Source organism: Equus quagga, chromosome 3 (assembly GCF_021613505.1).
Source record: "Equus quagga isolate Etosha38 chromosome 3, UCLA_HA_Equagga_1.0, whole genome shotgun sequence".
Classification (NCBI taxonomy): Eukaryota; Metazoa; Chordata; class Mammalia; order Perissodactyla; family Equidae; genus Equus; species Equus quagga.
This window is the reverse complement of record NC_060269.1, coordinates 15,594,446-15,610,425: the sequence shown is the minus strand read 5'-3', so window position 1 is coordinate 15,610,425 and position 15,980 is coordinate 15,594,446. Positions and strand designations below refer to the sequence as shown.

Sequence of the window (15,980 nt, the reverse complement as noted above, 5' to 3'; positions counted from 1 at the left end):
TGAAATTGACCAGCTAATGTATTTTTTCATGAAAATTAAAGTCATTCATTCAACAGATATTGAGTGGACATCTATTATGTGCTCGTCATATACTAAGTACTAAGGATAAAAATAAAAAGTAAGAACTGCTCTCATGGAATTTAAAATCCATCAAAAAACCATCCAGCTACACCCTTTATCTAAAAATTTATCATTTTTATAGGAAGGAGAAGATATATAATTGATAATTATTTTTCATTTTCTTTTTTAAATCTCTATTCATCTAAAGACTATCCATTCTTATTCCTCATAATAAAGATCTTCTCAGTCAAGAAAATAAACTCTAGTGGAAAGTAAAAAGAGAAAAGAACTAAAGTGAAAATGAGATTTTGCTTAAGTTCTTTGTAATTTTAAATTTTTATCATATGATTATAAATTAGAATAACCTTTCTGGGAAAAAAAATAACTTGATATTTGTCACAAGCTTTAAAAATCACATATTTTAGTCTGGAAATCCCTCCTCTAGGAATCACAAATGCAAATATTTGAACACAAATATGTTTATAACCATATAAAAAATAGAATAGAAAAAGACCTAAATATTCAAAAATAGAAGGATAAAACAATTAGAGCTTATCCATTTAACAGTCCACTATGCAGCCATAAAAAAGATGTTTGCCAAGAAATTTTAAAGTAAAATGTTTACCATATAATTTTAAGTGAAAATAGCAGAATATAAAACTATATACTCTAAGAGTAACTATATTAAAATATCTATATGCACAGGGAAAAAAATCTAAAAAATTCTATTGGAACTGTAACAAAATATTAACAGTTATCATCTCTGGGTGAAAAATTGAAATTTCACGATGCATATTAGCATACTCAAAGATTCTAAGGACTCTTGCAGTAAAGAAATACATTTGATGGGGCCAGACTGGTGGTGTGGTGGTTGAGTTCGTGCGCTCTGCTTCAGTGGCCCAGGGTTCATGGGTTTGGATCCCAGGTATGGACCTGCACACGGCTCCTCAAGCCATGCTGTGGCAGGCACACCACATGCAAAAAATGGAGGAAGACTGGCACAGATACTGGCTCAGGGACAATCTTCCTCAAGCAAAAAGAGGAAGTATGGCAACAGATGTTAGCTCAGGGCCAATCTTCCTCACTGAAAAAAAAAAAAAAGAAAGAAATATATTTGACTTTAATGATCAATTAATTGTAAAATACATTTGACTTTTAATACATCAATTGATATAATCACCAATTCAGAAAATCCAAAAGAGAGAAACACTACATTTAAGTAAGCGGCTAACACTTGTGGTCTCCTGAAATTAATAATGTGTCATATTATAATTGGCAATATTCCCATCTTAAGACATTTCTTTCAAACTTAAATGTAACTAGGCAAGTGTGATTTAGAAGTTTTAATTTCACACACTAACATCTTCTCTCAAAAGATGCTGAATGCTCAATTTGCTATTAAAAAATGTTCACAACTAACTAGCTACTTGAAACAGGTTTTCTATAGCAAAGTAAGTATTAAATCTTCTGCAGAAACAATTTAAAGATATTTTTATAAATGTAATAGCCAGAAATCAGAAGAGTGGAGTTTAGGAATCCAATTATAGAAATGTTGACTTCTGAGGAAAATTTTTACAATCTGAAGTGAGCATAAAAAGCAATCTAAGAAAGTCCTTTGACCGGGGCTAATCACTCTGGAGCTCATGAGTAACATCACAGTGCACCATGGCCCGAGGCCAAATAATAAAGTGCCAAATGGAAAATGGCTCAAGTCCATGGCCTGTAAATACTGTATCAAAAGAAAATAAAGGAAAAAATCTTTCATTAGAGCAATTAAAAACGGAGTTGTAGTACCAGTTCCTGTGATGAATAAATCAGTTCAGCAATTCCAAGAGTGGACAGCCACTGTTTAAACACATTCTCCACTGGCAGTAACTTTAAGTTTAAACCCTTACTGTATGTTTCTTTAGTTCCTAAACTGTTTTAAACACTAAGGTGTTTCTGGATGGTGTAGTTGGTTTATAGCCCTACTACCTGAAATTTTCACATACGGCATTTGATGATTAGGCATCTACCTGACCCCTTATATTACGCAATGGTAGCCAAGAAAATACAGATAAATACTGCAAGTAAAAGCATTCCTACCAATGGCCCAAACTTTAGACCTTAAACTCCAAAGAAATGAAAAGTTACTCCTAACCCAACATCAATTATTCATTATTCCATAATTTCATTTGTCAAACTATGCATCCTAAATTAGCATATTCTGCTACAGAGTTTCTGAAAAAACCCAAAGGAAGCTGTAAATTCAGTAGCGAATTTGAAAATCTTTCAAAAAGAATTCAAAACCACACTAAGTGCCCTAAACTAGCCACTAGTCCTTGGGGATGTTCCTATCTTTAGGGCACCATTTCCTAGCCTAAATGTACAAAACATTTGTGTTCTATAAGAAGTAAACAAGTGCCTGCATCACTTAGCTTTTGCTAACTAACCCAAATTTAATGGCTCGAAATTCATTATTTCTGACAATTCTGAGAGTTACCTGAGTGGTTCTTTTGGTCCGGGCAAACTTTGACGGGGGTAGGATAGTCTAGCATGGCGTCACACATTTGACAATTGGCAAGATGGCTGGACTAAAAGGATCTCAGCCAGGAGAGCTCATGTCTGCTCTCTCATCCTCCAGAAAGCTAGTACAGACTTCTAACACAGCTAACACTTCAAAGAGCAGCAAGAAAAGGCAGGTCCCAAGCTTTCAAGCCTGCATGCACTGTCACTAATATCCTACTGGCCAAAGCAAGTTACAGGGCCAAGTACAGATTCAACGGGTGGGAAACTTGACTTCATTTCTTTTGTGGTAGAAGCTACAAAGTTGCAGTGCTAAAGGGCAAACACACAGTGACAGGAAGAATCTGTGGTCATTTTTTGCAATCTACCACACTATAAAATGCAGAAAGTCTCTGCTCCACATGGTCCATGGCCAAGTAAGTTTCCCTAACAGCTCTCTTTTGACACTTGACAATACATATCAGCATATTAAAAGACTCTGAGAAGTCCTGCAGGAAAGAAATACAATTGATTTTATTTAAACCAGTATTTCCCAAATTTATTTGACCATAAAACACATTTTTCAAGGAAGACTCACTTCTAAAAATGAAAACAAATTCACTGATTTCTCCCCACTCTATCATTCCTCAAAGTCTACTGCATTGATTTAATATCATTTTAGCCTCTTTTATTTTTTAACTTACAACAACTAAAAAACATTGGTTAATGATCAAAAGAACTGTGAATGCTGACATGCCTATACACAATGGGGCAAAGGATAAAAAACTATGCCTGACTCTCTTAACAAGGCTCTGAGTTTTCAAATAACTGTAATGTCAGAGCTTTTACAAGACAGTATCTAAGAAGCAACAGGACTATCTCAAAAGAGAAAAAGAAATGGGGCAATACTATACAGGCAAAGGGAACAGTCACAAAATTGCATTCTTCCCTCAGAGCTCTCCTATAACTGACAGAGAGCAATCTGTAAACCTTCCTCAAGCTACACTAAGACACAGACATTCTCCTTATGCTCAAGCCAAGCTTAATGGCACATTCCCTATCTCAGTACAATGCAGGACACACTGCCAATGCTTTCTTTCAATGTTCATTATCTAGAAATATTAATATATTCAAAGAAAACTATAAGGCCATTTTTTTCCTACACATCAGGCTCACTTAGGTCTGGGAGGACATAACAGATGATCCATGCATAAAAGATAACTTTTGTTGCACTTGTGGTGATTTGACAGAGAACTGTGCAAAGACTGTCAATGATGAAGTATATGTAAAAGAACCCAAGGAAACATCAGGATTATTAGTAGAAGGTATCATAATTAGAAGATTTTTTTGTCCTAAAATTAGCCTACTTGACATTTTCTTATAAAACTAAACATACAATTAGTATACAGCCAAGCAATTGCATTCTTGGGCATTTATTCCAGAGAAATGAAAACTTACATTCACACGATATCTATATACAATTGTTCATATCAGCTTTATTCATAATAGCCCAAAACTGGAAACAACCTAGATGTCCTTCAACAGGTGAATGGTTAAATAAACTATGGTACATATATTCCTTCAGGAATAGAAAGGAACAAACTATTGATACACATAACAACTTGGATGAATATCCAGGGAATTATGCTAAGTGAAAGAAAAAAACTAATCCCAAATAGTTGCATACTACGTAATTCCATTTATATAACATTTCTGAAATGACGGAACTTTAGAAATGGGTACAGGAACAAGGTAGGTGTGGTTATGAAAGGGCAATGCAAGAGATCATTGCGGTGATGAACTACTCAGTATCTTGATTCTGGTGACGGATACACAAATCTTTATGTCTAATAAAACTGCACGGAACTAAATACACACACACACACACACGTGCACACAGACACATAAATGAATACAAGTAACACTGGGGAAATCTGAATAAGATCAATGATTATATCAATAGAACATCCTTCTTGTGACACTGTAGTATAGTTTTGCAAGATGTTACCACTGGAGGAAACTGGGTAAAGGATACACAGGATCTCCCTACAGTATTTCTTACACCTGCACTGAAACTACAATTATCTCCATAAAAGTTTCAATTCAAAAAACTTTTTTTTTTTTTTAAAGATTTTACTTTTTCCTTTTTCTCCCCAAAGCCCCCTGGTACATAGTTGTATATTCTTCGTTGTGGGTCCTTCTAGTTGTGGCATGTGGGACGCTGCCTCAGCGTGGTTTGATGAGCAGTGCCATGTCCGCGCCCAGGATTCGAACCAATGAAACACTGGGCCGCCTGCAGCGGAGCGCGCGAACTTAACCACTCGGCCACGGGGCCAGCCCCTCAAAAAACTTTTTTTAAAGTTTAGCCTAGAAAGGTAGTTTCCCTGGAGTCTGCGTCTCTTTCAGAGTTTAATTCAAACAGTGCGACTAGCATTGGGCTACAAATGACTTACATTTGGGACATCAATTGCTACCTCCCTCATGGCACTGGGCCTGATGTCATTCATTCCCTGCAAGAAATCATTCAGAGTAATCTTCACTAATCCAGCCACCTTGCTGTCAGGGAGGTTAGGCTGTTTCTTCAGAACTCTCCGCAAGGCATAGAGAGCTGCAAAGAGAAAAGTAGCACAAGATTTATTGTCTACCCCATAAATACAGACTGAACCATTATCAATAAAAATAATAATAATAAACCCAAACCTAAAGTATATTATAGAATTTAACTTTTTTTGTGTTTGTCTATGTGTATGAGGGTAGAAGGGTATGAAGGGAGATGGAAGAATGTGGGGATGAAGGCAAAACTCCAAATGCTTAGTTCTGGCAGCAGTGAAAATATGACAAACTGAGATGAAATATGAAAGATATTTTCCAAACATGAAACAAAACTTACAAAACAACATCACAAAAAAGACCATAAAGATTTGTCAAAATACTCAGTTTGGGGAATTTCTTTTAAAAGAGTAAAACATTAAGGTAACAACATACCTTTTGTCTCTGCCCATTTTGTTCATACACTCAAACCAGAGTTACAAGTTTTGTAAGATGCTGGCAGAACATCTTAAAGGAAATATTCAGTTGGCAGTTGTAAATGTGGTTTTGGAACTCGAGAGAATCAGATTTCAGAGTTATGTGCATACACATGAGAACTGCTATTAAGGAGTGGAAGAGATCTATAAAGGGAGGCTAGAGAGAGATCAGGGATGGAAAAAAGAGGGCTGAAGACTCAATCTTAGGAAAGTTCATCATTTGAAGAAAGTAAGAAAAAATGATGGTTTAAAAAAATAGAGAATTAATAGGAAGAGATAGAGGAGTAGAAACAGAATAGTAAAATACTGCAAGAGCCAAAAAGATGGTCAATCAATTCAAATTTAGAAAAATCCAAAATAACTTAAAAGAGATCACGCTGACCTGGAAAGTTAAAGATGGTCAGATCTTTGTTCTTGCCATCTGCTTGGAGTTTAAACACTGACAGGACTGACTGTCCCAACTCTCTCCCCCCACAATTAAGTTGCCAGATTTAGAGCCCTTTGATCTGTGACAAAGACCTCGAGTCTAGAGTGCAGCAAAATCCCTCTGAGCTCCTTGCCTTAGGGTCTTTTTTAATGAAGTGCTACATTTGTGCTCCAGTGCACATGAAGTTCCACTTAGAAGAACTTTAGTCCCAGAGACCACTTAGAAATCCAGTCTGAACATATGAACTTGCCCTGGAACACCACCTGGCTCCATGATTTCTCACTGTCTTTTGTCTAAAATATCATGCCTCAGTGAATTTTTACTAAATTAAAATATGATAATTGCCATTTTACTTGCTTTTATATTTGAACTTTTATAGAGAAACAGAAGCATTGATACAAGGAAGACAGATGCAAACTCCCCAAAACAGAGGGTTGGGTATCTCTGACTAAGAAAAAACAATGGGAAGTACAACAATACTGAAAAAATAAATTCATCGTAATATTTCCCAGGAAACTATCAGTGTGAGTCTAATATCATGGAGGTCTCTGAGATAGTAGGCTAACTGGAAAAAAAATTACACAAGAGGATATATGTAAAAATATCACTATTTTCTAGGGAAAATTTCTTAGGCCATTCTCTGCAAACTAAAATCTGTAAGTCACTTATTTAGGTCGATCTTACAAATACCCATTTGGTTTTTCTGCCTTCCAAAATGTTGAAAAACAATTCTTCCTGTCTCTCTCAAATTTCTGCTTATCTTTCAAGCAGAAGCACTAACTACCTCTGTTAGACTATCTTTTCAAGGATGTTTGTATACAGGAAGATAAGAGTGAGTCCCCCCAAAGCAAAGGGCAGACATGCTTACTGCCCATTACAAAAGACTCAGGTTCCCTAAATTCAGGGTTATCTTCCCGTAATGCCAGAACTCAGATGTCACTGAGCCCTCTTTGTGTCACTCTGTGAAAACTGAGGCTTAAAGAACTGGTGCAAATGCTGCTGCTCTGGCTACTTCTGTTGCTGTAAGTAATATTCTGTTCTTTGACTCTGACCCAGGAATATTGTGTCTTCCACAAGCATTTGCAAAATTTGTTAACTTACCATTAGGGTAAAATCTCAGACCCTTCACAGCTCTTATCACAAATATAAAAGTTTATGTCAAATTAGGTTGTTTCATTGACCAACATATTTTTTAGTTAAATGGTGCAGTAGCATAAAAACTAAATAAATAAAACTTCAGTAGCAACCTGTTATGTTGTATTAAACAGCACCTTGGTAGCCTGAATGAATTCAAGCAGTTTCTAAAAAATCTTACATAAATGAAAGTAATCAAAAGACCAGAAGAATCTGACGCTTCTTCATGTCCCAAATGGCTATGTGGCAACATTTATCAATATTTCTAATTTAGACCAAATACCTCACTCTTACCGGTATTGAAGACACTAGAAAGAGCAACAAGGGAAGCAGTCTAATTTCCGGCCACAGTTATGTCAGGTAAGTATAAAGTTTGACAATAAAGGAGACCAATTATTTTCATTTGACGAAGGGGTTTGGAAAGGGCAGGAAATATATAGTTTTAAAAAGCTCAGACAATATTATAAGTAAAGTTAATCATGAGGCTGCGAGGAAATAATAGGTAAGCCAGTGAGATAGATATCCCCACATTATTCTTTTGCAGAGAGGGTTTTTAATATCCGGAGGGACTATTTGTTTTTTTAAATCTCTATTGTATCTGTAGTTATTTCCTCCATTCTATATTTTATTTGCATCTTCTTTTCTCTTTCACCCAAAACACCCACTAGTGTAGTTTTGTCCCTTGAATGGACCTAGGTCTGACTTCATAATCTTAAAAATCTTTTCAAAGAATGAGATTTTTTAAACTTTATTCTGTTGTTTTGTTCTCTATTCCATTGACTCTACCCTTACTTTCTTTTTCTTTCTTTTTTTTTCTTTTTGAGGAAGACTGGCCCTGAGCTAACATCTGTGCCCAACTTCCTCTACTTTATATGTGGGACACCTGCCACAGCACAGCTTGATAAGCGGTGCCTAGGTCCATGCCAGGGATCCAAACCAGCAAACCCCAGGCCACCAAAGCTGAGCAAGCAAACTTAAGTGCAACACCACCAGGCTGGCCCCAACCCTTACATTTTTAATTTTCTTCCTCTTTGGGTTTACTCTGCTGATCTTCTCCAAGTATAGTAGTCCCCCCTTATCCACTGGGTATATGTTCCAAGACCCCCAGTGGATGCCTAAAACAGAGGCTAGTACTGAACCCTATATACACTATGTTTTTTCCTATACATACACACCTAGGACAGAGTTTAATTTATAAACTAGACACAGCAAGAGATTAACAACAATAACTAATAATAAAATATAACAATTATAATATATTGTAGTAAAAATTACCACAGATCTTAGCGGCCTCAGCATACAATGTTTTCCTTCCCTTGTTAAGTTGAGAACTTTCACCTTTTCACTTAAAAGAAGCACTTTACAGCTTCTCTTTGGCATATCTAAATTGCCAGTATCACTACTCTTGCACTTTGGGGCCATTATTAAGTAAAACAAAGGTTACTTGAACACAGGCACTGCAACACCACAACAGTCAATCTGATAGCCGAGTTGGCTACTGAGTGACTAACAGCCAGGTAGCGTATACAGCATGGACATCCTGGATAAAGGGATGATTCACATCCCTGGTGGGACGGCGTGAGATTTCATCATGCCACTCAGAACAGCATGCAATTTAAAACTTCTGAATTACTTCTGGAATTTTCCACTTAATATTTTTGGATTTCCTGGGCAGGTGGCCAGGGCCAAAGACTTCTTCTTTAGGCTGTACTGGGCACTTGGCTACCAGCCCAGTGTGGAGGGGGAGGATGGAGAGGCAGACCATTCTAATGTCTTTATCTCCCTTGGAGAAAAATAAGAGGCATTTTCTATAGATGAGGAGAAAGGATAAATGAAGTCAAACAAAATTCATTTTGATAGATATTAACTTTGTAGTACAATATGTGATTTCTTTGTATGAACTAATTTTAATACCAAAAAAAAGAAAAAGGAGGAGGAGGTAGAGGAGGAGGAAGGGGAAGAGAAGGAGGGGTAGAAAGAGAACAAGAATGAGAAGAAGGAAAAGAAGAAAGAAATTATTAAAATGAATAGGTCTTAAAAAACAAAATCTAAAACAAAACCAGCATCCGTCCAGGATGAACCAATAGGTTGGCCAAACCCTTTTCTAGTAAAACGACATTTGGTTATAAGAAGAGCAACCACAAAGGGTTTTTTTCGTTTTCTCTCTCTCATTTTTTAAATTTTTTATTATGATTGGTACACCATCTATTTCTTTTTTTTTTTTTTTATTAGGAAATCTTTAATATAATTTATTATATAAACATATACATTGTTTTCACGTAACAGTATAACTGACGATTACTCCATCTCAGCTCATAGATACCTTCCCTGTTCTATTTTTTAAAAATAGTGTCGTAATATTCTATTGTGTGGATATATCATAGTTTATTCATCTCATTTCCTCGTCCTGCATAGATAAACAATCTTTTGCTGTTACAATGACATCACAAATTACGTTAGCATGATTGTTGACCTATCACTTCAGGGTGGATTCCTAGAAGTGAGATTGCTGAAAGGGTAAGTGTATATGTGGTTTTGTTGAACACTGCTAAATGCTCGTTCCCAGCGCCTCCACTATCCTGGATTCCTACCAGCTATGTCTGAGAAAGACTGTTTCTTCATAGCTTTGATGGAGTTTCCTGTCAAGCTTTCAGATTTTTGCCAGCTTAGGTGGTAGGAAATGGTATCACAGTATAATTTCAATGTGTAGTTTTTTTACATGAGAAGTTGATATTTATTTTTTCCTTTATTTCAAGGGCCATTTAAATTGATTTCCTGTCAATTTTCTGTTCTTATGTTTTACCCACATTCCTCTTGGGGTTTAGATATTTTTCTTCTTCTTTTTTTTTTTTTTGCTGGGGAAGATTCACCCAGAGTTGCTAACATCTGTTGCCAATCCTCCTCTGTTTTGCTTGAGGAAGATTGTCACTGAGCTAACATCTGTGCCAATCTTCCTCTATTTTGTATGTATGACACTGCCACAGCATGGCTGACAAGTGGTGTATGTCCACGTCTGGTACTGAACCTGTGAACCTAGGCCGCTGAAACAAAATACACCAAACTTTTAACCACCCGGCCAAGGGGCCAGCCTCCTGTTCTTGATTTTAAAAGGCTCTTTATATATCAGAGAGATTAGCTTCTTTTTCTATGATGTTAGCTGAGAATATTTTCCCCCGTTTTTCAATTTTGACTTTAAAAAGCTTCTTTTTTTTTTTGCCATGCATTAAAAATTATTATGGATTTCCTAATATCATATATTACAAAGTATGTATTTCCCCAGTGACTTGAAATGCCACATTTGTCATACATTATTTTTCCATTAGTAGTTGAGTCTATTTTTGAACTTTCCATTTTGTTGCTTTAATTTGTCTGTCTATCATATATACTGTCTATTATCATGTCTATTGTCTGTCTATTCACACACTGCTTTAACTATATGCCCACTAGAGTATATATTTTTTTTTTTTTTTTATTAATGTTATGATGGATTACAAGCTTGTGAAATTTCAGTTGTACATTTTTGTTAGTCATGTTGTGGGTACACCTCTTCCCCCTCCGTACCCTCCCCCCACCCCCCCTTTTCCCTGGTAACCCCCGATCGGATCTCCTTCTCAATATACTAATTTCCACCTATGAGTGGAGTCATATAGAGTTCGTCTTTCTCTGACTGACTTATTTCGCTTAACATAATGCCCTCGAGGTCCATCCACATTGTTGTGAATGGGCCAATTTCGTCTTTTTTTATGGCTGAGTAGTATTCCATTGTGTATATATACCACATCTTCTTTATCCAATCATCAGTTTCTGGGCATGTAGGCTGGTTCCACGTCTTGGCTATTGTAAATAATGCTGCGATGAACATAGGGGTGCAACGGACTCTTGAGATATCTGATATCAGGTTCTTAGGATAGATACCCAGTAATGGGATGGCTGGGTAATAGGGTATTTCTATTTTTAACTTTTTGAGAAATCTCCATACTGTTTTCCATAGTGGCTGTACCAGTTTGCATTCCCACCAACAGTGTATGAGGGTTCCTCTTTCTCCACAACCTCTCCAACATTTGTCGTTCTTGGTTTTGGATGTTTTTGCCAATCTAACGGGGGTAAGGTGATATCTTAGTGTAGTTTTGATTTGCATTTCCCTGATGATTAGCGATGATGAACATCTTTTCATGTGTCTATTGGCCATATTCATATCTTCTTTTGAGAAATGTCTGTTCATGTCCTCTGCCCATTTTTTGATCGGGTTGTTTGTTTTTTTGTTGTTAAGCATGTACACCATCTATTTCAAAGCCTCATTTAAACCTTCTACAGTGAATCACCCCCACTGCATATTTTCTTAGTAACGGTAGTGAATCACTCTTTTAAAATGTTTTAAGCACCTAATGTTCCTCCGAATTCAACACTTAATAAATTTGTTAAATGCTGTTCTATATAAATGCTGCTAAATATCATAAGATCATCATTTTCCATAGAATTGAGTATTTAAATGAGATATGAAAGGATACTGTCTTATTCCGACATCCTTGAAGATATATTAATTGCTGATGAGAGCAGGAAGCAGAATAGCATAGTCTAAAAAGTCCTAAACTTGAAGTCAAAAGACCTGGCTCCTAGTCCCAGTTGTCGCTACCAGGGTTATCTTAGCCAAAGCTATCTGATATCTCTGAACCTCAGGTATGGTCTTATCTCTAATATCTCAATGTTATGAGCAGTGTATGAGAGAGATTACTTAATGTGAGGAAGCTTGGTCCAGAGAGGGATTCATCTGCCCTGATGCAATTTAGGGAGGCATGGAACCAATAATGTTATATACAGTGAAACACTATGGTGAGAGGAGGTGTGAGAGTCGAGAGGATTTTCAAGGATCTTGCCCAGGAGCTCTGGACTAAGACAATGTGGCATGAAGAGCTAAGTCACCCCTCTGGGCTAAAGAAAAGGTCTGTAATGGGGCCAACATGGTTTTCCTTCCACCCCAGGCTCAGGGGAGGGAAATATGGCCTTACAATGTGGCTGAACAGAATGAGAAGTCACCACTGTATGAGGCCACGTGGCCTGGGCGTCCATGTTCTCTCCGACGGCAGGAGGCAGAAGTGAGAACCTCTTAGACATAATTAATTTATTTGACAAATGTATTGAGCTCTTACATGCCAGGGGACACAAGAGCAAGAGGCAGACAAACCTCTCACAGTGCTAACAATCTAACAGAGGAGACACATAATGGGTAATTACAGTAAACTGCGCCAAGTATTATAACATGGAAAGAACAAAGTGACACAAAAACATACGTCAGGGACATCTAACCCAGTTTAGTAGGATAAGTGACAGTTTAAAGTTAGACAACCCTTGCAGGGAATATACTAACTCTCATTTAGTATATTCCTTTATTTCACAAATGAAGAGACTAAAATGTGTGTCCAAGCTCAGGTAGTCAGAACTGAAAAATGAGTTGATTTTAAGCTAATAACACAAGAACTGGGGTGAAAGAGGCAGCAGAGTATTCCAGCCAGAGGGAACAGGATACGCAAAAGCCTAGGGACAAGAATGAGCATAACACTTTAGAGATTATGAGGTCCTGTAGAACAATAAAAGACAAAATCCCTGTTCTTAGAGAGTTCGCGCTTAGAAATATGAAAGAACATGCTTTAAATAAATCTAAATCCAATTCTACTAATTTGTTAGTAGATATGTGAGAAGATAAAGTATGGTAGACTGTCAGAAAGGAAAAAGAATTATATGGAAGATTACAAATTTGCAAAAGCTATAAAAACGTAAGAAGGGACCCTGGCAATTCCTGCCATAAGCCTTCAGATTCTTTCCCACTAGTCTTGGTTTTACGACTCTAGGCTGTATATGGAGATACTCTATTTTATATGACAAATGCTATTCTTGAAAATAATGTATAAGTTGAAACACGGAATTTATATGAATTAAATGTTAAACGTATATCAGAGCTTGCAAAAATTAAAGATCCCTAGAGCTATCATATTAACGCAAACAATCCTCCATGGTCCTAGATCTGCCACTAATCCAGGTGTCGCTTTAAATAAAGCAGCTTCTTTGGCCATCAGTTATCTCATTTATTAAATGGAAAGATTAAAATATATTTTCTCTAAATTATTTTTTCAGCTTTAAAATTCTATGATGCCAAGCTTAAATTATTGGACATAAACCATTCCTAATGAGGCTACACTAGAATCTATGCCAAGAAATTAAATTTTTAGAAATACATATATTTTTATAAACCAGAAGTACACAATTAGACAAGCAAATGGACACATGTACATGATCAAGGAATATAGCTTAGGGCAAGCAATCTATGACATTTCCTTTCCTTACTAAGTTTAATTTTTAAAATTTAAACAAAAACAGAAGCAATACTTGTATATTCCTAAGAAACACAACTTTGAAACAAAAAACAGGTGTAGCTAATTAAACAATAAATACGTCATTTTGTTTTCATTATTTTATTTTCCAATGCTCTCAAAAGTTTTGAGAATGGAAAACAAGATGCAATGAAGAGAAGAAAAGGCAAAATGCCTCAGGCCAACCTAATGCCAAAACACATTTTTTCCAGTATACGACACGTTCCCTGTCAAGCCTCACATCACTCTCCAGATATAACCACTTCTACAAGAGCAGTTACTCTAAATTCATGCTCTTCAGAACCATCTGCTCCAGATTCAATCAACAAACATCATCTTGCCCCACACATATGGAATCCTACAATTTTATACTTGATGCTTGCTAAATTATGATGTTATTTTTGAGACGCAATTAAGTCCCTTCATTAGAAACTAACAATGAACTTAAACTGATCACAGGAGGAATAATGCTTTTAGAATTATGACCCACCCTACAAGACACTTAATTATGTGAAGAAGTAACATGAAACATAGGCATCTGGATCTCAGATTTGAACTGTAAAAATTGAGTGTAAAATTTCCTAATAATATACTCAGGCACATGAAGACTGAAAACAAGTATAACAAAATCTAAGTCTCCCTTTTTTTCCCTTTTGGTGAGGAAGATTGGCCCTGAGCTAACATCTGTTGCCAATCTTCCTCTTTTTGCTTGAGGAAGATTGCTGTTGAGCTAACCTCTGTGCCAGTCTTCCTCCATATTGTAAGTGGGATGCCACTACAGCATGGCTTGAGGAGCAGTGCAGGTCCACACTCAGGATCCAAACCCCAGGCCACTGAAGCAAAGCACATGAACTTAACCACTAGGCCACTGGGCTGGCCCCTAAGTCTCCTTTTTTAAAATGGACTTTCCTCAAAATATCAGAACTCCAGAAAATTTGTTTTATCTGGAGTCTTTACTCTCCCTCACCTCAGTATTAAGTACAGACAAAGTGATGAGTACCACTTGATATGTCACTGGGAGAGTTTTCCTTGCTCATGAATAGACAAGAAATCAAACAGAATATCCTCATACACAGTATTGTGGTTCTCAGTTTATTTATATTACAAGTGACTGGTGTAGACAGGTATAACTTAAACGGATCATTGGAGCCAGGTCTATTCTGAACGCCCTATCACTTTCAAAGCTTGCTTTTCTCTTTGGAGGAAGATTAGCCCTGAGCTAACATCTGCTGCCAACTCTCCTCTTTTTTTTTTTTGCTGAGGTAGACTGGCCCTGAGCTAACATTCGTGCCCATCTTCCTCTACTTTCCATGTGGGACGCCTACCACTGCATGGCTTGCCAAGCAGTGCCACGTCCGCACCTGGGATCCGAACCGGCAAACCCCGGGCAGCCAAAGCGGAACATGCGCACTTAACTGCTGTGCCACCCGGCTGGCCCCAAAAGTTGCTTTTAAAAGTAATGGCACTATGGAAGGCACACTGGTCTTGAGACCTGAATATTGGACCAAAACTTGACTAACTGTTTGAGTTTGGATATAGCATGAAGTCTGTATTCATCTATGAAATAAGGGAATGTACTAAATGATTTCTGAGAGGATCTTCTGGTTCTAAAACATCAGGATTAATTCACTTCACCAGTCCTGGGTTTCAACAAACTTTCCTAAAAAATATAGCTTTACGTTTCAAATTTTTAATATCAAATTATTTATTTATCTGGCTTACCAACATCATTAAAATGCTGAGTTTAAAAAAAAGGATAGTTGATTAGAATACAATTCTTATGGCAAGAAAGGTTGAAGATCTATGGCTTGGTGGACTAGAGCAAGGACCAGGTAAGAGGAAGAAGGAACCAGGAAAATAATCAAGGAATATAATCTCATCTGGTTTTCACCTGAGGAGGGCACAGGGGTGGAGGGGAAGGGATGACAGTTGAGGCAAAGGGAGAAAGTGGGCCAACTCTACCCCTTTTTATTATAGAAGGTACAAAAACTCTAAATAACAGTACATCATCAAAACGGAAAAGGTAATCAATAGGGAAAAGACAATCCCTATCTCTGTGTCCTCAACTTTCAGTCACCCCTCAATTTACTGGAATCTAGCAGCTAGCTACAGAACCCTACCATAACTATTCTCTTCTCAGGTGCCCTTGACCTCCCAGGTAAGAAACTAAGCACTTGATGTCACTGTGGTCTCTAATACTGTGGATCCTGGCTTCACTGTTTATTTTCTGTGTGATCTTGGGAAAGTTCTTTAACCTCTCTGACCTAAGTTTCTTCAGCTATAAAATGAAGATAACCACATAGGGATGCTGTAAGAAATGCATTAATACATGTAAGGCACTTCAAACAGTGGCCAACGGATTACAAGTACTTGATTAGTGGTAACTAAAACTACATTATTTCTAATTACATCGTCCCTGAAATCTTCCCTCATTTAATTTGTCATCACTTTCTTTGGGTTCTCTTCCCATCTATCTAGACACTC

General features: G+C 37.0%; 1 protein-coding gene across 2 annotated transcripts in view; it reads right to left on the bottom strand.

Moving 5' to 3' along the window:
* The window catches only part of SPATA5 (spermatogenesis associated 5), a 307,772-nt gene that overhangs the window by 266,850 nt on the left and 24,942 nt on the right, over positions 1–15,980 (bottom strand). For both annotated transcript variants that reach the window (XM_046657518.1, XM_046657519.1), the window contains exon 10: positions 4,998–5,152. In XM_046657518.1, coding sequence (XP_046513474.1) covers positions 4,998–5,152 — 155 coding nt within the window. The remainder of the gene's footprint in view (positions 1–4,997; positions 5,153–15,980) is intronic.